The 21,498-nt window shown below is 38.7% G+C and overlaps 2 protein-coding genes across 4 annotated transcripts; one reads left to right on the forward strand and one right to left on the reverse strand.

Annotated features, from left to right (window-relative positions):
* The first annotated feature begins 1,060 nt into the window (after window positions 1-1,060).
* arpc4 (actin related protein 2/3 complex, subunit 4) lies at window positions 1,061-4,461 on the forward strand. Its single transcript, XM_053315792.1, has 6 exons — window positions 1,061-1,116; window positions 2,895-3,013; window positions 3,150-3,261; window positions 3,354-3,449; window positions 3,532-3,702; window positions 3,926-4,461. The coding sequence occupies exons 1-6, from the start codon at window positions 1,114-1,116 to the stop codon at window positions 3,929-3,931; spliced, it is 507 nt and encodes a 168-aa protein (XP_053171767.1). The 5' UTR covers window positions 1,061-1,113; the 3' UTR covers window positions 3,932-4,461.
* An 84-nt stretch (window positions 4,462-4,545) lies between these two features.
* Window positions 4,546-19,321, reverse strand: pfkfb4b (6-phosphofructo-2-kinase/fructose-2,6-biphosphatase 4b). 3 transcript variants are annotated; one of them, XM_053315782.1, is made up of 14 exons: window positions 19,220-19,321; window positions 10,594-10,710; window positions 10,394-10,490; window positions 9,412-9,478; window positions 9,245-9,319; window positions 9,097-9,153; window positions 8,843-8,964; window positions 8,547-8,754; window positions 7,931-8,077; window positions 7,733-7,837; window positions 7,509-7,638; window positions 7,341-7,403; window positions 7,126-7,190; window positions 4,546-5,507 (listed from the first exon to the last, which is right to left on the reverse strand). In XM_053315782.1, the coding sequence occupies exons 1-14, from the start codon at window positions 19,260-19,262 to the stop codon at window positions 5,448-5,450; spliced, it is 1,356 nt and encodes a 451-aa protein (XP_053171757.1). In that variant the 5' UTR covers window positions 19,263-19,321; the 3' UTR covers window positions 4,546-5,447. The 3 variants fall into 3 exon arrangements, with proteins under 3 accessions (XP_053171757.1, XP_053171755.1, XP_053171756.1); XM_053315780.1 differs by lacking the exon at window positions 19,220-19,321 and adding an exon at window positions 12,264-12,422; XM_053315781.1 differs by lacking the exons at window positions 4,546-5,507; window positions 19,220-19,321 and adding exons at window positions 6,032-6,997; window positions 12,264-12,422.
* Window positions 19,322-21,498: the final 2,177 nt, after the last annotated feature.

A 21,498-nucleotide genomic window follows, 5' to 3' on the forward strand; every position in this document is an offset into this window, starting at 1 on the left:
ATCACTGTGTCATAAATCTTAGATATGCTACAAGGTCATTTATTGGCATTTACATAAGCCTTGTGTTTACATTGTTATCTACTGCAGATTTATGAGGGGTCAGGTAAACAATCAAAAGAAAAATTGAGCGTTTGATGGACGGCCAGATTTGCCCATCGGTGTCTTAAGATATATGGATTTTGGTGACCACAGTAAACTGCATTTTTCACTCTATTTCTTTACCCAACTTCAATGTCAGAAGACGTCAAACTAACTAGAATAACTGAAAACATGTCGGTCTGCGGAGGCTTGAGGGTCACAGGTCCAGTTGTCTTAACAGCCAAACGTCCTGTTAAAGTGATTTTTAACAGTACATATGTTGGCTTGACTATATTGTGTAGGGAAAAAATACAAGTGTTACTAATAACATTAAAAATGACTTTGTCCTATTCACGTGCCTCTTTAAGCTATGTGTGACATTTATTTTTTATGTGTTTCCAGTTTTTGTAAAGCACTTTGCATTACACAGCGTTTGAATTGTGCTATACAAATAAACTTGCCTTGCCTTAAGTGCCTTAAATGTGGCTCCCAAAACAACATCAAATCAACTGTTAATGACACATGCCAGAAACGAAAAATAAATAAACTTTGGACAACAAATATTTGATGAAAAGAGCACACCGGACTGGTGTGACAAGTATTTTGTATGGGAGACACCTGGCATGTATTGTTAATTTTCCTAGGATGGGGTAATTTTCCTAGGACGGGGAAGCCAGAATCCACCCATAGACTGGATTCGCCCTACTGTTATTTTCCTAGGATGGCGAAGTCAGGGCCTGCCCTACTGTACCTCCGATTGGCTAGTAGTCGTTAGCTTCGTTGGTTAGCTTTAGATATGAGGAGTGTGATTGGTTAGATCATCAAGATAGGCCTATCAGAGGCAGAGTAGGGCGGATGATGACTTCGCCGTCCTAGGAAAATAATCGCGGTATCACTATTATTTTACTTCCACTATGCGAGCAGCGACTGGCTGTTAGCTGCAGCGTAGCTTCCGGTGTCTTATCCCGGAAAAATAGCTCTGACGAGCAATCGAGAGTACTACTTCCGCCTTTACCCGCCTCTCCTGACAGAGAAATGGTAAGACAAATGAGACAAATGTACTGATAAACTGGCATAATTTAACTTTAACATCTATAGTAGGTTGTTACAGCTGCATTCATGTCTGAAGGCGCAGCTCGGCTGCTCCCCTGGTCGTTTTTCTACAAGCTAGGCAGGCAACGGATAGTTAGCTAACAGGCTAGCTGCTCGGCTTCTCTAGGGAAAGAAGAGAGAGAAGATAAAATCGTAACAGTGCCAACAGACGGTGACCTAATATGAATTAATGTTATTTAGACGTGTGAGGCTGGTTGCAATACTGCTGTTAATGTTGATGCTAAGTAATGTATGCTAAATGCTGTTTGCTGAAGATATTAACAGCTGTGCGGAGCTGCTTGTTCACCTCTGCTTAAAACTCACTGCTGAACCGACGTTTTAATCAACAACACCAACAACTATAAATTCATTATTACGCAGATTAACAATTGTTTACAGTTCTGCCAGTGTTTTCCGTGATTCTCAATTTCAAGTGGCTGTGTTGTTACTATTAACTCAGGTGTAATGTTACAGCTGGCGGATACTGGATTTGTGCAGCCAATATTTATATTTGAGGGTTAAGAAAAGTCCAGTATAAATGGTATATTGTCTGTCGGCATTATGATTTTTATACAAAGACATTTATTGAAGTGTTGTAACCAAGATATGTACTAGATGTGACTTTTAACACTTAAACTATAATGTAAATAATGGAGAGACACTGTTTATAGTTTGCACCAAACATATGTTGGGCATATCTCTGCAGGTTTACAGCTCCCAAAGTCTTTTCATTACTGCAACCTCACTGGGGCTTCATTAACCGTTGAGACTTTACTCTGCTTTTTCCATTCATTTCATTTGTTGTGCCTTACCTTACCTAAAACATTGTATGGGATGGGCACACACATCTCTTTGCTGGCATTTCTGTGTAGCAATTTCCTGGTACATAGTGTGGCATATATATATATATATATATATATATATATATATATATATATATATATTGCAATATTGACATAGCTGTGTTAAACTAATCCTGGCTGAAAATATCTTGGCCTGTGGATGTATCAGTCGGGCTTGACTCTAATGTGATACAACCAGGTGCAGTGGTGGACAGAATGTATATTAGGATGTGGGTCATTTCAGTCTCTGTCCGTCACATTAATTATTGTTTGATATCATCCTTTTGCATTATCCAGAGATCAAAGTTATTGAAGTGCATTGCACTGCCAAAAAAACTAATTGGAAACGTCTCATAGTTATGACTTCCTTTTTACAACAACATAAGAGAGCAACATAATAGTAATAACATCCATATTACTCAGTGGTATTAACATCTCAGTCTGAAACCATGGAGTACATAAATAAAAAAATAAATCCACTTGTACTCTCAATTAGTTTCTTTTAACCATCACTCTTTATTTTGAGATACTTTTCTTGTTCAGCTTTTAGCATTACAACGTCTGAGGTCATTATAATAAATGTTCAACGTCCTAAAGTATTCTGGGTCTTCTGCAGTTTGAGTGCACACACTTCTTTTAGCTGAATTTATTTAATTATCAACCCTGAGTAATCTTAACTTGGCATCAGTGCTGATTGTTTCATGTGAAGACCACAGCCAGCTGTCCGCTCTGTGTCAAGCCACAGGCTTAAAAAAAACACTGTTATCTTGAAAAGTGAAACTATGTAAAAGTTGCTTCACATGACTTATAATAAGTCAGACTTGGGTGCATCTTCTTCTTTAGGATTATCCTCATGTACTCTTCCTCACTTTCCTCCCTCAGACAGCAACTTTGCGTCCATATCTCAATGCAGTGCGTGCCACTCTGCAGGCCGCCCTCTGTCTGGAGAATTTCTCCTCGCAGGTGGTGGAGAGACACAACAAGCCAGAGGTGGAAGTACGGTGAGTAAAAAAGTTTCATATCTTTTGCATTTTGCCAGAGGCTTTCATAATCATGGAGGAATGACAAACGAAGCAGACTGATTGGTTAACATTTGTAAGGGCAAACTTTTATTCAGGTGTTTCTGTCCACTTTCAGGAGTAGTAAAGAGTTGCTCCTCCAGCCTGTGATCATCAGCCGTAACGATAAGGAGAAGGTCCTGATCGAGGGCTCCATCAACTCTGTCAGAGTCAGCATCGCTGTCAAGCAGGTGAGTCAGTGGTTGCCAGTTTAGACCCTGATTCAAAACAGTAAATTGATGATTGCTGTGACTTTTGATAACTGTTTAATTTAAACTATCAGGCAGATGAAATTGAGAAGATTCTGTGCCATAAGTTCATGCGTTTCATGATGATGAGAGCAGAGAACTTCTTCATCCTGAGGAGGAAACCAGTGGAGGTACGCAGAAGTTGAAAATAGGTAAATCACATATACAGAGTTTCCATGGTGACAGGATTAACACTTCGTTTTCATTTTGCAGGGCTACGACATCAGTTTTCTCATCACCAACTTCCACACCGAGCAGATGTACAAGCATAAACTGGTGGACTTTGTCATTCATTTCATGGAGGAAATTGACAAAGAGATAAGCGAAATGAAGCTGTCCGTTAACGCCAGGGCTCGTATTGTCGCTGAGGAGTTCCTCAAAAATGTGAGTTTATTATAATAGTCTTTTTATTTGCTTAATTACGGCACCATTATTTTTATACTAGGGTGAGGTTTTATATTGTTGCACTTTGTATACAATCATCTATTTTACAGCTTAGTTCATAAAACTTAGTTAATTTTTAATATTGTTAAAGTCTGTAACATATTTTGTCCTTGTGTTTTAGATTTCTTGAAGCTTAGACATTGTTTCTGTTTTATTTTTACAGTTCTGAGCAGTAATACCTGGAGAATACATTCCTTTTGCAATCATGGCCGTCACAGAGGAGCATTCACATCGCAGGGCAGACGAGAAAAGAGAAGACATACAGTTAAAATGTATCGGCCAGTTGGGTTTGACCCTTTATTTTCTAATGCCCCTATGCTCATAAATATTGATGTTTGTACATTATGAATATTTACACCAGACATCAATTTCTGCCTTTAGATTATTAGAAAACATCTGGGCAGGTCCTTAAAACAAGATATTTTAATCAATATTAATGAGCACAGGGTAAAAGTAATTTTTTTTTTGTTCAGATAATTTAAATTGTTTTTAAAAAAAATATATAAATATATATATTATATGCACATACATTTCATTGCTATGTTTTGTTACGACCAACCTTAAACCACGAGGCCAATCAATTGGTGCACGTTTTGTTTTATTACACAAGTACACAGAGTAGACCTTATTGTAGATTTAAATAATTAAAATAAATATACTTGCTGGCAGTAAAGATAAATAAAAACATTATCCTTTGTATTTTCCTGGTTTTTTTCTTATTTGTTGTGGTATTTTTAGAAGTTGTGAATCATAAAAAGCAAACTCCCTCAAGCATAGAAGGTTTATGGAGGTTTATAACAGAAGATGAACAAGGCATTTTCAATTACACTTTCAGTACAGTTATTTACAATAGCAAATATATATTACAGAAATTGTACAGAGTTCTCCTAAAAAGTTATGTACTGTATAATACAAGTCGGTTTACACACAAGACTCACATTGAACAAACATGCCTGTAAAGTTCGCACAGTACCTCACTTTTTATTCCCAAATAGAAACAGGAAAGACATCACATGTCAAACACAAAGACTTTTAATTTAATATTTGTTATTTTACTTTATCTCTTAAAAAGCAAAAGACCACAATCTCTATCCCTAAAATCATTTTTGGTCCTACCATAATAGACACAGAGGAGGGGCCTCATCTCCAGATTTTGGATTACAGAACATGAGCTTCATTTTAGAGAAAAGGTTTCGAATGCATTCACATCATACATTTAATATACAGTGTATAACGCAACAAACAGCGGAAAAAATGTTTAAAAAAACTCCCTTAACAGTCACATGTTAACAACTTTAATCAAGAACATCTTGTCAGAAGTAGTTGCGGACTCTTCCTGTGTTACGATGCAATAAAAACATCTTCAGAAACACTGGAAGTATATGGCAGTGTACACAATGCACAATATACAGTAGATATTAAATATCATTGGGGGAGAAGATGCTGAACATGAAGGAAATGCATTTATTGTAACAGTAAACCCACATATCAAAAATAATCAACACGTATAAAAATGGATTAAGTTTAGTGAAAGTGCTTTACAGTATGAGTTTGGGAAGCTGCTCATTTCTCCACATCAGTGAAGAAGCTGCCGCAGTTAGCAGTTGAAACAGCACCATATCCATAATGCTGTTCAGAGGTGCAGAGTGGGATCAGGTCTCAGTTGGAACAGGAAGTGCAGGAGGTTAGAAGTGAGCTGGGACTGTTTCCAGGGCGTCTTCGTCGGTGCGCTGCACGTTCACATTCTGAAACAGTGGTCAGAGAGGACAGGGCTCAGTATTAAACCAGTATTGTCCCACATTATTAATCTGACACTTTCTCATGAATAATCCCATGATTTTCATATCTTAATGAACAATAATTTACAGTAGAAGGAGCACAAATAGAGTCTAAACAAAGCAGAATTCCTGCTTTCAGATCGTGTGTTTATGCAATAACAAAACTGTATATGACTAGAGGTTATGGGTTTAATTTAAGTTATTTTAAAGGCAGATTACTAAAGATTTGTGAGCCTTTTACTATAGGTAAATCTTTAGTGTGTATATATATATATATATACACACTAAAGATTTACCTATAGTAAAAGGCTCACAAATCTTTAGTGTGTGTGTGTGTATATATATATAAAAAGTATATATATATATACATATGTGTGGCATATAAATGTGTAAAGGTGACTGTCTTTCGAGACATTATAGTCATTATGGGTGCAAAGTAGCTTAGTCAAAATAAAAACACTGATGTTTTCATCAGAAAAAGTAGCGGGGGGAAGATGATTTATTTTCAGAGTTTAATATTTGCAAGTAAAACTTAACATCCACAAACAACATAAAAATTGTTCATTTGATAGAAAGGCTTAAGGTTTGTATCTAGGAATGCTGAGTCAACAGCAACTGGGCTTTACAATCTGGGTGATGTATCGCCTTTCGTAACTCCCAGATATACCATCACCTGGAGGACTGAGAATCTTCACACACAGTTACAGCCTGTGTGGAGATTCAAGCCATTACAAACCGCAGAATATCCTTCCGATTTAAATTGTAAACAAACATTTAACTTAACATACTAGAATGAAAAGTTTGGATCATATGCAGCTTCATATTAATACAAAACACAATCATGGAAATGTTTAATATTTTAAAGTCTTGATGCTATTTAAAGACATAGATACTGATGCACTAATGATGCTGATATAATTATAATCATAGAAGTGCAAGTGGAGAAAATAATGCATCAACAAGTGTTAGTGCAGTTACACAATAATCAGTGCAGAATATACAGATGTAGAATTATATAAAACACACACACACACACACACACCTTTCAGTCACCTAAGAGGACATTAATCTCCTGAACATTTATTATAAACTACATTCCTAACCCCAACCATAGCCCTTAACTAACAACAACGTCCTCATAACATGACTACGAAGCTTTTTATCCTCCAACATGATTAATACTAGCACATACACACACACATACACAGCTGAGTGAATCATTCTGAAACGTCCAGTGATGGAGTTCCTACAAAAAAAACTGTAAAGGACCTGAGATGAAAGAAACAGCATTTCTGCGCCCACTGAGAGACACAAATGAAATGAGAGGATCACATCTGACATGGAGGAGGGAGGTAGGGGTATCAATGATAAGAGATGTCACAGTTGTCTTGGTTGATGCCAGGGATGGCCAGCGGAGACTGAACGTGGCTTCCTCCGTGTTTGAATTTTTATATTTTCTGTACGGTAAGAAGAAAAGGATCAGTGCCAACTGCTAAGGCCTGCTCGAGGAGGGTCATGCGGACTAAATACTGCAGAAGGAAGACTTACAATGTGCCCCTCCACAAATCATGCCTGGGATACGTACCTCTGGTCTGTCCCTGTGTGTGTTCACAGCATCCACGCCTAAATAGATAGACTCCACTTTACATCCTGTGAGTGAGAGCAAACCAACAAAAAACAGGTTTGTTTTGGTTATAATATTTGTCACAAGGTGAGTAGTTCACATTTTGAATAAGACATAACAAAAATGTAACAGTCGATATATGCACTGTATACGTTATGTAAGCTTAGAAAACTCACCATAAGCCATGGGGGTCAACTTTAATGCAGTGTGCAAAGGGCACTTAAGATAAGGCAACTCATCTGTGGAGGCATAGAAAGAAAATTTAATAACTTGTAATTGAGGAAAAAAGTAATCTTAATATAGTTAAATTCTGGTCCATATTGACTACTGTTAGATGTTCATACTTGCAGTCTTGTCTAGAAAATACGCAAGAAGACAGCGCATCACGGCCTGGTGACAAACGACCAGAACGTTCTCCTGTCTCTCCAACTCCATGATCACAGGCTCCAATCGCTGCACCAGGTCTTCATACGACTGACAAGAGAGTAATGGACCCGTCAAACACACAGAAGAGCGACAGACAAAATCCCATTCACCTCCATAAATAAAGGAAGGATAATTCGCTAACCTCTCCTTTAGGGTAGCGGTAGCGGTACTTGTCTTGGTCTCTCAGTGCAAACTCCAGAGGGTAATGCTCCTGGATCTCTTCATACATCATTTCCTCACACACACCCTTTATAAAGAGGAGGGGACACATCTTTAGCTTCAATACATAAATTAAAATATGATGCAGCATTTCACATTTAATGCTTAGAAATCAACATACAGCATCTATTTCATTGAGAGATTTCCACTGTTCATATGGCACTCCCAGGCACTCTGCTGTCTGGATTGTTCTCTTCATCTGGCTGGTCCAAACCTTCAGATCTTTGATGTTCTGGTCCTGGATGAATTTCCTCAGACTCTTGGCAAACTAGGAGATAAAAAGCACTGAGTGAGAACAGTGACTCTTTAACTTTTTTAACTCCACAAGGGGACCCTTGTCTTTGGTTGACATTACGGTCTTTCAGAGGCTGCAGTTGTAAATTTAGAGTGAATCATCAACTTGTATCATATAAAACATCAATCATTGAAAAATGCAATTCTTACAAGAATCCCCACACATCAAACATCACAGCATTAATTTTTCTATGGTGTTCCTCAAGATCTTAATGTGGTATTTTAGAGGCATTTTGACCATTTTCATCAATTATCGAACTGGTATCAACCCAAAAATTGTTGCAACAACTTATGAGACATAACTGAGCATAGCAGTGGCCATCATATACTTCCCTTCTACACTCTAACCTTTCAAAATCTGAATAGGCACCTAACCAAAACACAATGCTTATAACAGATTTATGACTAGACACAGTGTTGAACTGCATCTCAAACACACACACCTCTTTCCCTCTGGCGGACAAGCCAGAGTCGCCTCCGATACGTCCCTTGATGTTGAGGTCACTCTCACCATGGCGGCACAGGTATATGGAGCGCGGTGTGATGTGGATGTTCATCAGGTAGTAGACGATTCGGCTTTGGATGTGGTCAAGAACGCGGTTCACCAGGTAACGACGGCCCACGTCCATGATCTTTATGTAGGACAGATCCCTGGGGCAAGAAAATCAGATGAATAATAACCGTCTACAAACCTGTGTTTCTGGTTTAATCTGCTCCAAGTTTTTCTGTGTATCCTCACCTGTCCAGAACCTCATCCAGAGGCTGGTAGGAGGATTCGTAACACTTGATTCTCTTCATGAAGTCCTCAATGGCCTCCTCTGTGTTGCAGTGTATGTAGTCAGGGCTGCCCAGCTTTACTTGCTGCAAACAGGAAACACGAGGAGAGGATGTGAGCAGGAAAAAGAGGAAGACAGCTGCCTGACTCTGCTTTACGTCTTTTTCATGCTGAGTTTGTTTGTATCAGTATATTCTGGATAAAAACTGCCAACTTACCACTATGTTCTGTGCAATCACGTCTGGGTCCTCACACACAGACTCCACAAAAAACACCTAGATTGATGAAACCATACAGAAAACTTAGTATGCCATCAAATCAATGTGACTGATTAGTTTCATTGAAGTCCTGCCTGTGTAAACATACCTTGAACCCATTTTGCTCAGCAAACTTGACGATGGTTCCTCTTCTTTCTCTTGTCGTATTTGTGGCATCGAAGACCTTAAACAGCACAAGAAACTCCTTATGAAGCCATGATATGCAGGCATTCATGTTACGATGGAGAATTCAAAGAGACTGTAACAAGAACTCACCGCCACCTGTCCTCCTTCAACACACAGGTACTGCCGAACGTCATTAAGTGCTGCTGTTGCACACTGACTGTGGAGGGGCAGCAAACATGGAGTCAGTTTATCAGTTAGCTAAACCTTCTGCTGCATCATCATTATAGCAGACAGTCTGTAAAAAGTCAGACCTATTTTTTGACACATCTGTTGTAGACCAAAACAATGGTTTATACAAACTACAGTAGTATGAATAATTATAGTTTTTTAAGATGATGACATCTTACACCCAGCAAACTCAAGACAAAAAAAGAAGTCTGACAGGCTCTCATGATGATGACAGAACATGAATCATCATATTAAAATATGTGAAAGAAAAACAAATTCTCATGAGGCTAATTGACAAAAAGGAAACCTTATTATGAATCAGTTTGAAGAACATTTGCCACTTTCCTCCTCATTTTGAAGGGCCTATTTCCCATTCCCCATTTCACCTGATCTGTTAGCTTCAAATGATCTAAAACTTTTTTCAGGACCTGAAAATAAAATAGAAAGTCACTGAAATGTATTTTATGATCGTCCACTACAATCAATAAGGGTGTGCACAGCAGTGGGATGTACAACATAATATAAGCTGAGCCTGATCTCTCTCCCCAAAGTTTTCTTTTCTTAATAAATTAAGATTAAAATGTTCCCAAAGTTTTTTTTTCTTTAATGACCTACAGAATTATTTCTATGTTGTCTGTTGCCATCAGAACTATAGATCTATTTTATATTGTAAGTTAGCCTAAAATTTAGCATTTTTAAAGTTATTTCTAAATTTTAATTAACAGAGTGAATTTAGTCTCCATGACACTCTATGGCACAACCAACCAAACACTCAGCAGGTGCTCGCTCTGATGAGCTCCTCCTTTCGAGTTGAAGGGGAGCTTATCAGCAGGTGGATTCTTTCATTGGACTGAAAACCTGCAGACTGATTTCTCATGGGCTGACAGCTATTGAAATCACTTACCGTCTGATTTTCAAGCCCTCTTCGTTATCTGGACGGAAAAACTCAAAGGACTTGTAGATCTTCATACACTCCCTCCGATACTGGCCAACATTGAACTCTGTTATGGAAGAAAATATTTTTAAAAGTTGGATTCCAGCTGGTTTCTACTGTAAAGTAAATATCTGAGATTATGTGTTAGGATGGTGTAGGATGGCCAGTACCTTTGGTTGGCACACCTATCCAGTTTAAGTAACGAGTCAGCTTCTTTGAAATGTACGTTTTCCCTCGAGCTGGAAGTCCAACAGTCACAATGAGCGTTGGACAGTTTGTCATACAAACTGTGAGGGACAGAAAAAGACAAAAGAGAGAAAAACACACTTTTAATGGGTGTAACTCACTTCTCACACAGTTCATTGGCAGAGCATGGCTTGTCAACATTGTTCTATTCAGCAAGAATTTAATTAGTCTTCAAGGTTGCCCATAATTACACCAGACAGTGAAAAACACTTGTTGGACAGATTTTACTTCAGTGACACTAATTACTCAGAAAATCTCTGCAGAGAGCAGAGATGTCAGTACAACTAAAACAGCGTGTTGACTGAGAAATAGCTGCATACTTTTAAAAGACTTAAAAATGTCTTATTTAAATTCAGGGTTCCAAATTGTTAATGAATGTTCAAATTTTACCAGCCACTCAATAGATGACCAGTGTTTTTATGGCTGGTGAGAGAAGCAAATCTACCAGCACTTGGCTGGTGCTAATTTTAAGTACTGTTTGCATTTGAGATCCTATCAGGGTTCGAGAGCAGCCTTTCACTCAGACAGAAGGAGAAGCAGGACAGATGAAGAAATAACAAATTAACAAATAACTGAAAATAAGGACGGAGATGAGTATTAATAGACAGCAGAGGATGAGGTCAGTGAACCTTTGTGATCAAGTTAATAAGCTCTTTCTGGGTTTACTGTCACAGATAAAACATACTAGATTCTGCAGCTAACACAACATATAGAATTTCATTATTATATCATGAAAATGACTGACTTCACTAAAGAAACAAGTGGCACTGTTTTTCCTGCACAGAAAGAAAAGCAGACTGGTAAAACCGTGCGCACTTGTCCAGTTATCCCTGCAGTACAGCAGTGAGTGTCTCAACACAATCATGTTCACTGACACAGACGACTGATCCTGAATTGCATCTGCAGAAGCTGTTGATATGGCTGTGCTGGATACTAGGCACAGAAATGTTCTGAGATGAAGTTGGAGAAGGTAAAATATTTTGTGCCAGGTGCAGGACTGAACTAGCTGTAGCTTGTTTAAAAAGGAAAACAGCTCTGAAGCAGACTGAGCTTGACTCAGCAAAAGGAAGCCGACCTGCAGAGAGAGAGAGAGAGAGAGAGAGAGAGAGAGAGAGAGAGAGAGAGAGAGAGAGAGAGAGAGAGAGAGAAACTGCTTGAGATTAAAAAAAAAAAAAAAACAACTGCTGAGTCTCACATCTAATACAGCTATCAGACATGATGGCTGTTAGTGGTGGTCCTGAATATATTGGCGCATCCCAGTCATGTGTGTATCATTAAGCCAAATTAAATTCAGCGAGGTTACAATTTCCCCGAGCGTGTTTCAAATTCACCGGCATGCGTGTGATATTTGGTTCAAAATGAACCAAACAGGGTGAACATGATGCAACATTGCAAAGAATAGTCAGCATTTTCTTAGTGCGCATCATCTCAACAACAGCCGTGCGTAAAATACCTGGAAGCAAAATATATATTAAGTTCATGAAAACAAGAAAAAAAGAAAACCGATGAAAAAAAGAAAAATTATAGAATGCCTCCAAATCATCACACAATCGCATCCTCTGCGGCACTTGCCGGCCAGCGGCATCTATCTCACCCCGTCTCTGCGCTATGTGCCCGTTTTTGCAGGGCATCCAGATCTTCCGGAGCGGGTTCTGGGTGAGCTCCCGCGGGGAGGTCTCCACCTGAAACTCCTCGTTGTCTAACATCCTGAATGTTGGGTCAGTGATGTTACCCTCCTAACATGAAACTGAAGTGGCAGACTCGAGCCCCAGCAGTGTAATGCAGCAGGATGAGAGGGAGACCGGGGGAGGGCACCTATCAGCTGAGAAACAGCAGTTTCTCATTACCGTAACGACTGGAGACTGAGCGCAGCGCAGAGTGAGGGAGCAAAACAAAAGAATGTTACTGTAATAATAATCTGCCATTTTAGCGATTCATAATTTTCATAAACTTGCTAAAATCACGTTTTACTTTGAAATGTCTTTATTTTAATATTGTACAATCAGCCGTTCCAGTTCATTTAACACAGAAACAATAACAATAGCCACCAGAGAATGACAGTAAAATGATGACAAAATGATGAAAGATTGTAACTACTCAAAATCTTATTTGTTATGAACTGCACAGACTCAAAATAACACCCAATTTCAATTAGAAACAACTTAAAAGTTGATTTTGAAATAAAACATTTAACTTTTTGGGTAGGACATTTATGAAGTTAAAAAAAGAAAGGTTCATACATGGTTCATATGTTGCTTTGCACTGCCTGATTTCAAAGTATTTCCTAAATGTAATACTATGTGAGGAAACACGGAACCCTTGTTCAGTCTTGCATAACGTACATTCGCTAAATTCATGATACTGTTATGTTACCAAAGGTGGTTAACACATATTTATTCAAGAATTAAATAGAAATATAATGTTTGACACAATAATCTTAAATTATGGTCTAATAACTAGCTTTTTTCTGAAACATATGATAGAAATATAGCCCCATTCACACATAAAGGATACTTGTGTTCATACCTAAACTGTCATAAACAAAATGTAGTGTTGTTGTTTGGGAAGATAGATGATAGAAGAATGGTTTGTTTATAGACTAATATCTTTATAGTACACATTTTATATATTTGTGTCTGCCTCTTTACATTTCACTGTGGTTTGCATGTGAAAAAATAGCCCAATCCTTCTCAAAAATGTTTTCACAGATCATTTCCAAGAAAAGCTGCTGAAAGAGTACCGTAACTACACGGTTAGTGCGCAAGAGAAGCGAGTAAAAAGATGTTCACAGAAAAACAAGCATTCAGCTGTGCATGCAGCACACATGGGCAGTGAATGCATCTGTGAACTCAGCCAATCAGAGATCAGATGGACAGGCCCGGCAGCCAATGGGAGAGCTGGACCGGGGATAAGGAGGGCGTGCAGACTGCTGGGAGCTCAGATAAACCCCAGCATGAAACCCTACGAAGCCTCAAGTTTTACACGACCCGGTCACGGGCTACTCTGTGCCTAGTCCACACATCCTTCTAGAGGCAAAAGTCATCAGCTACGATAACATCAGATACACTTCACACGTAAAGAGAGTGCAAAATGTTCCGTCTGTGTCAATGTAAAATGATATTGACAGAGGATCCATCAGCTGCCCTTTATACTGGTTAAAAGAACAGTTAAAACGTTGTATAATAATCAATAATGTGTAAGTACCCTATTATTATAATTGTTATTTATATTATATGTTATTATTAAAGAATAAGTCTAAAGTTGCATCATACTAGTTTTAAGGTAGTCACACTTTTTACTTTCCTTTGAATTCCTCATAAACCATATCCTGAATAGATTCCCAATCCCTATTAATGTGTAATGGAAGTCTACAGTGTCACTGTAGGAATAAAGTGGTATTTATATGAGCTTGCCTTGCCAACTAGCGAATCCATGGTTGAGAAAATCAAAGTAAACTGGGAAAGCAAATTACAGATGAACTTTTCTGATCAGTTCTGGGGGAAGGCTTTAGAAGCTGTGAACTCATCCTCCTCTTGCACTCGGCTTAGCCTTATTCAGTTTTAAATCCTGGATAGGTGATGTTATGTCCTTCCTAAAATTGGAAAAAATTAAATTCTCTTTGAGGGGGTCATCAGATAAATATAACTCTCATTGGCAACCATTAATTAGTTATTTAGATCGGCTTCCTGCAAGGGAACTTTTTCAGTAGTGTTATGTTCTGATCTTGTCTGCTGCCTTGCCGATGATTTGATGTACTGCTGCCTGTCTGTCGCCCGTCCCGTCCCCCGCCTTCATCTCAGGTGGGTGCCATAAAGGTGGTATACCAGTAGTCCTGGCCTTTACAGTAATTTAATTTAATTTGCCCATTCATCTATTTATTTATTCTAAGACTACTCTACCTTTTTATGCTGTACACTTATTTTATTTATTTTTTTAAATTGTTTAACTATTTTACTTTTCTTCCTGCTTTTCATACCAACAACTAGGTTGTCCTATGTTGAAGGGGTCCATGGGAGGGTTGGTAGAAGGACCATGAGAGTCCTGAGCTAGGATAGAATAATGGGAAAACTGAAAATGCCTTGTACCCCTTGCCCCAGTGTTGTACACTGTTTGAATCTTGAAAGTTCTATTGTAGTGAGATTAATGTAGTGATGCAGTTATACCACCAGGTGGCACAGTGCACTCAGATTAAAGTCTACAAACAATCTCTTACTGAAGAAAAATGACTCCATACCGTCTTATTACAGCTCTGTTAACATTCACTTTCCACTGTGACTAGTGCTGCAACAACAAGTATTTTCATTACCCATTATTCTGATCATTAATGATTGCTTATTCAACAAAATTTTAGAATATATAGCAAAAAATGAGCCTGAAACTCTGTGGTATTTGAAATAGTAGCAGATCCTCAAATTTAAGGAGCTGAATTCAAAGACTGTTTGGCTTGCTTGAAAAGTGACTGAAACAAATAGATGATCAAAATAGTTGAGTCATTTTCAACCAATCGACTAACTTAATGGACTAATTGTGGGAGCTGTAAATGTGACTGTCAACAGAGCCAGAGGTCAGATGACACGGTCATCCCACAGCAGTCAGCATGTCAACAGGACTAATCCCATCAGCAAGACACCTCACCTCACAGCTTCTACCAGTAATCCAATAAACACACATTTTCTAAAACTTCAACACACACAGCAACACGCTTAAGCTAACTAAAGGAGGGGCCTTTGAGTTGGTAAAAATTATTGTTTAACCACTAATTTATCAGCTGGTTGGCACACAGTTAAAGGATGTCACAGTGAAAGCCCACATGACAACAAAGATATCCAGTAATAAGCATTAATAACATGTATAAACTAAATGATAAATAGACTGCATTCATATAGCAGCTTTCTAACCTTCTGACCACTCAAAGCATTTTATACTACAGTACCTGTCACACATGCATGCTGATCCTAAAGTGCCAACCTGCTAATCTAATGTACGTTCACACACTCAAACACAGCTGGTGCTGTTAAGATGTATGTGTGAAAATAAAGAAGTGAATTAATTTAAAAAAAACAAATTAATGATTAAAAACAAAATGAAATTAAAGTTTCTCCACATTTAATGTCTTAACTGTAGCTTCAGGTTTAATTTACTCAGATTCATCTTTTATCTGGATTGCTCCCCGTTAACATGAAAATTAGCTGAGCTCTGTTCTGAATGTTCTGACATGAATCATTTCTGCTTTCTTTAGTCTTATATGATGTTACCTTGGACTTTGGGAAACAGTGACCAAACAATGGATTAATTGAGAATAATCAACAGATGAATTGATAATGAAAATAATCGTTAGTTGCGGCTCTATACTTTACATACTCATCTGCATTAGCTACTATACTTATGAATTAAAGCCTCCTCATCTAATGTGTGCTGGAGGTCACCTACAAAATCACACACATTACACTTCACAGAAGAGTTTAATTTTGAAAAATAATACATAACCATATTATATAACCACTGCACCATTAGCTTCACATTGTGTCCACTTCCTCTCTCTCCATTTTGTCAATACAACTCAATTGCTTTTCACAATTTACACATCAATCTATTTACCAAATGATTTAACTAATTCAATATGATACACCTTAATAGCATGAAGTGTGATTTCCAGTAGTTTCATTCAGAATGTAACTCCTTTTGCATGCAGTGTTTATCTTGACTAGCTCCTGTATTAAGTTTACAGCATTAACTGACCTAAAAGCTGTTTTGTTACATGGACAATATTATGTGGTTTATATGTGCATTAAAAAGATGATTTTCGAACCTGACCTAGGGATTTGTTCCCATTCAGCCATGAGAGCATCAGAGAGGTCAGGTAATGTTGGACATTCAGAAGCATTCCAAGATGGACACTGTCCAGGTAAAAGGAGGGTCATTGCATCATTGTCTTAAAAATATCATTGTATGCTGTAGCATTAATATTTACATTAATTGGAACTAGGGAGTCTGGCCCAAACCATGAAAAAACAGCCACAGACCCTGGTATAGTACTATCAAACACTTACAGTCTGTGGTCTATCTTCTCTTTTAGAGGATTTATGTGCTACATGCAGCAGAGGATAACAGAAAAGCCACTTTGTCTGACTCCAGGAAGAAAATGTCATCATTGCACAGAAACTGTTATATTTATCTTTTTTATACACTGTCTGCTTTGAATGCCCCCACATGTAAAACATCAGCTAGATCAATGGACAGTGCAGGTACAGTTACTGCAGAGGCATCACATACACACACTATAGTCATCCTAACCATAATCACACAAAAATCACCTTTTCCCCAATTGGGGACACAGCTTTTATCACCAGTTGGACAAGCAGTCCCCAATTAAGTGCTCCAAAGTCTGAAATTTGTCCCCAAAAGTAGCCTATAACAGACCACCTACACAAACACACAGAGGCTTCAGCGCTGCCTGTCTTTAATGAGATTCTGTGAGTGGGTGAACTTTCCCCCAGATCAAGCGCAGGCACGGGAAGAGAGGGAGGGAACGAGGGAGGTACAGTGAGAGAGAGGGAGAGAGAGAGAGAGGGAGAGTGTCTGTGAGCAAGCATGAGAGGGAGTGATTTATTGTGATTACTCAGAGTAGGAATCCAACCAGAGATATAACTGGACAAAAATATGGTACTATTCAGTATAATAGGAAGATGGAAAGAAAAGGTGAAAGAAGGCCGATTTCTTGCAGCTGGCAGTCTCTCAGGCATGGAGATGAATATCTTGTGGTATACACAACCACTGTGTTGGGTCTGCTGCAACCATTCAAGCATATTTCTCTCCCTCTGCAGTTATTATTTACAATTCAGTTAGTAGATGCTTTTATCCAAAGTGACATACATCTGAGTTATAAACACATATGGGCTGCAATATGCAGGCACTCTGGAGACAAAGCTAGCTTGATGCTTTTACAATCAGCCTCTTTGTAGTATCATATTTAAATGACTCTGCACAGACGGGGCAGCTTGATATGCACGTCGACTGTTAACTCCCTGCTGAATTGCTAAAAAACAACATAAATGTTTAGATTTGGCTGTCCAGTCCCCTTAAAATAAACAAACTAGCCTCCACAGAGTGGCACTTTCTAACATGTTTTTCCTGTTTGTCTGCTTAGCCCCACCTCTCTGCGTGTACGCGCGGACGGGGCAGCTCAGCCTGAGCTCTGTTCATCCGTCATACATCTGCCGCAACAGCTTGGGCTACAGGCATTTAAACTGCTGTGACCATATTCGTACAAGGAACAGCAGTCAATCCCTCTCCCTGGATACAAAATCTGCCAGGTAATGTCAGGTAATTCATCAGGACAGGATGGCACACTAACTAAATTAAACAGGCCCTCCAGACTCCATGACTCATAGAATTACATAATAACCTATTCTTATAATAACTGACTCAACAGATTATATAGGCCATAGTATTAGCGCTGGTCCAGATGCCATATATGCACAGGATGCTTTTGAGGATTCAACCTCAACAAGAAGAATATAATGGCATATACTTCACAGCGTGCTGAAGTAAAACACACAGGTGTTCACACTGAAATAGTCACGTCCAGGCTCTGACACAAGCAAGCACCTGTTAGATCAGGATTTCGGACACCTCAATCTGTGGTCCATCTGCCCCATGTCTGTGAAACCAAACCACTGACTGCATGATGTGAAAGAGCCACAGTAAATAAATAACATAAAGACTTTACAGTTGGTGTTTGAGGTGAATGCAACCTATTCAAAATCACCTTACACATGTTGTGGCTAAGAATATATCACTATAACGCCACATGCAAGACCCAGATGATGAAGGGTATTCAAGTGCAAGCAAGTCTACGAAACTATGTGAGCCATGAGAGGAGCTTCTAAATCAATAGACCAGTGAGGGACATCCAGGGGATCTCTGGGAAAAGTTACAATAAAATGAGTGTAGAGTTTCTTACAGTCAGGCTTAATTATTAGGTTATTTCTCCCATTTGCTCCACAATATGTTCAGGCTGTGGTTTTCTAATGTATTCTTCCTTATAACTACTCTTAACACAATCATTACTAAATCCAAAGATTTCTCTGACATTCTTGAGTATCCATGATTATACACAGATCTGTTTTGTGTCTGTGAAACATTTGTTTCCATTTACTTCCTCTGGCTGTCACTCTCATAACTCAGTCAACTAGCTAGCTGACTGGCTAACATAGCTAACAGCAGCCAGGCTAAACAGCAAATAGAGAGACGCTAGTTACACAAACATCCTTGTTATTTGCAAAGTAGCAAACTATTAATTTGCAAAGTGAAACCTGAAATACACGGTATTAGTCAGAGATATGTGGGCGGTGAGCCGCAGTATCCCCCCCTCTGTCAGCTCTGAAGCATGCCTACGTGACACAGACTTGTTTACTTCATGCTGGCCCAGCTGCTCTGTAGCACTTCAGCTGCCTCGCTGTATGCACACAATGTCGACTGACACCAAAACACACTCAGGGAAAATATGGAAAAAGAAAAGTGAATATTCAGCGGGAGTTTGCACCCTACCTGCCCTGTCCCGCAAGCTTTTTGGGCAGCAGGAGCCCCTCATGGTCCAGGTTTAAATCCTCTTCTTCCCAGCGTGGTGAGCAGTGTGAGAGCCTGCAGCGGCGCAGGAAGCAATGAATGAAGCGAGTGAGCGGGACAGCCGCGCGTTGTACATCGCGTCTATACGCACGAGCACAGGTGCACGTTCAGTTGTTATTGTTTGGTTGCAGTCTACCGTGTATCTCCAAACCTGTGCAAGATGTTTAAGCCTTTCTGTGTTTGCACCATTATAAGTCACATATGCACCAGGTAGCGCTTGCAACTGACCTTGATCCTTAGAGCCCCAAAATATATTTCATTCATTGCAGATTTGTTTATTTCTCATTGCACAGCGTAAATGGAAATATCAGATAATTAGATTATTTTGTTATTTCTTGTCAGAGATTTGAGGCAGCCGATGACACTTTGGTGACCTACAGCTTTTCTGAAAGTGACAGGAACTTTTTGAAAATCAATATATTACTTTACAAAATCTATGCTTGATACTGAAATTCAAGTCAATTCTTATTTATTTTTAAAGCAGAACTTAGATGCATTCAAAATAATGGCATAACAAATAACATCGCTATTTGCTTTTTGCACAAAAAAAGTATTTATTGTGGTGGAAAGATAATAATATCTTGTTTTCTTCACACAGAAAAGTTGTCGTTGAAAAACAAAATTGTTGGCATATTCTTTCCATGACCTGGCCATCTTTATCTTGTATTTAGAAAACGCAAAAAAGAATATCAAAATGTTTTTTACTGGATTAGTTTAAGGTAAAGACATCATTTTGGTTATTTGTATATATTTGTATTTTGTTTAATTGTTGGTTTGTGGTCTGGGTTGGGGGGAATTCTGCTTTTTTACAGCTTCATTAGTTTGCACGTTTTTAGACTTTTTGGATGTGTACTTCATAATTTAAAAAAAATAAAATTATTGCCTTTTGTTTTTTTGCTTTATTATCAGCATGTTTTTAAAAAAAAGTTCTTCTTTTATTAATTGCGTTGTTGACCTGCATCTTGAGTCATTAAACTTCATTAAATTGCTCTAGTAGGAATACATACAGTCTCTGAAGTGTTCAAGTTCAAGTTTATTGTCATTCCTCTCTTTGTAGGTAATGCAAAAAACAGGAACACTCTCATAGTGCCCCCAGGGCCACAGTGTAATACATGAAAACCACAAAACAAAGCAACAAAAACAAGCATAGAACAATAAGAACAGCAAACTACACTTCAGATTAAAATGTAGACACATCAAAGCGTGTGAATGGGGATATCAATAGAGACCAGACTGCACATTTTTGCCCCAGGGCCCTATAAAAGCTTCATGCAGCCATGTCCTTGTATGAGAGTCACAGACAAAAGAAGAAGAAAAAGAAAAAACAACTCAGATGTATAACAAATCTTCAAATCTTTAATGAGTGTATCATTAAAGATATGTTTTTTCAGTAGTTTGATGCTTTTTTATTAGTGTTTCTCAGTGTTTGTATCCAACTCCATTTGACTTCCATCTTTACTTGAGCATCGCTGCAGCATCTGCTTTTGTCTGAATACGTCTCTCAGTGCAGACAGGATCTGTTCACCTTTTTCTGAATTTGAACCCACCTAACAAGAAAAGTTAACATTATTGAGTCTACACATGCTTGAACATGAACATTTTGGTGTTTGCAGAACTGTTGTCATCTTACATATTTGAAACTTGCACTCTTTCTGATCCTCTCTGGAACAGGTGGAGGAGAAACAGATGGAGGAGGAGGAGGATTCCAAGCAGCAAGAGGACTCTGGTCTTGTGTGTCACTGCCTGGTGGTGTCTGCTGGGAGGTGGTGCTACTCTTGATTGGGGGGACCGGTGGCAAAGGCCCTTTTTTAAGGGCATGGGAGACGGACACTCTTGCAGCTCTTGGCAATGTCTGAGAGACCGGACCTGTCAAATATGCCAGAACACTGCAAATATGTACTTTCTGAAAACTTAAATGTTGAAAAGTAGACAACATCTTCCAAGATAATGTACCTCTGTTCCTCAACTCTCTCTGCACCGCCTTCAGTCCTCCAAACTGGTTGATTATGCAGTCAACAACCTCAGCAGTGTCTTTGTCTTTCAGGTCCTCTTCAGTGAGTCGTGCCCACATCAACAGTTTTCTCATAGTGGGGTCCAGATCCTTAAATTTCACCATTAAAACAGGGAAGGGGACTGATTTAATATGCTATTCCACACAGACTAATTACAGTAGGTCTGTGTATCATGATGTGAATTTTCAT

Source organism: Scomber japonicus, chromosome 3 (assembly GCF_027409825.1).
Source record: "Scomber japonicus isolate fScoJap1 chromosome 3, fScoJap1.pri, whole genome shotgun sequence".
Taxonomy (NCBI): domain Eukaryota; kingdom Metazoa; phylum Chordata; class Actinopteri; order Scombriformes; family Scombridae; genus Scomber; species Scomber japonicus.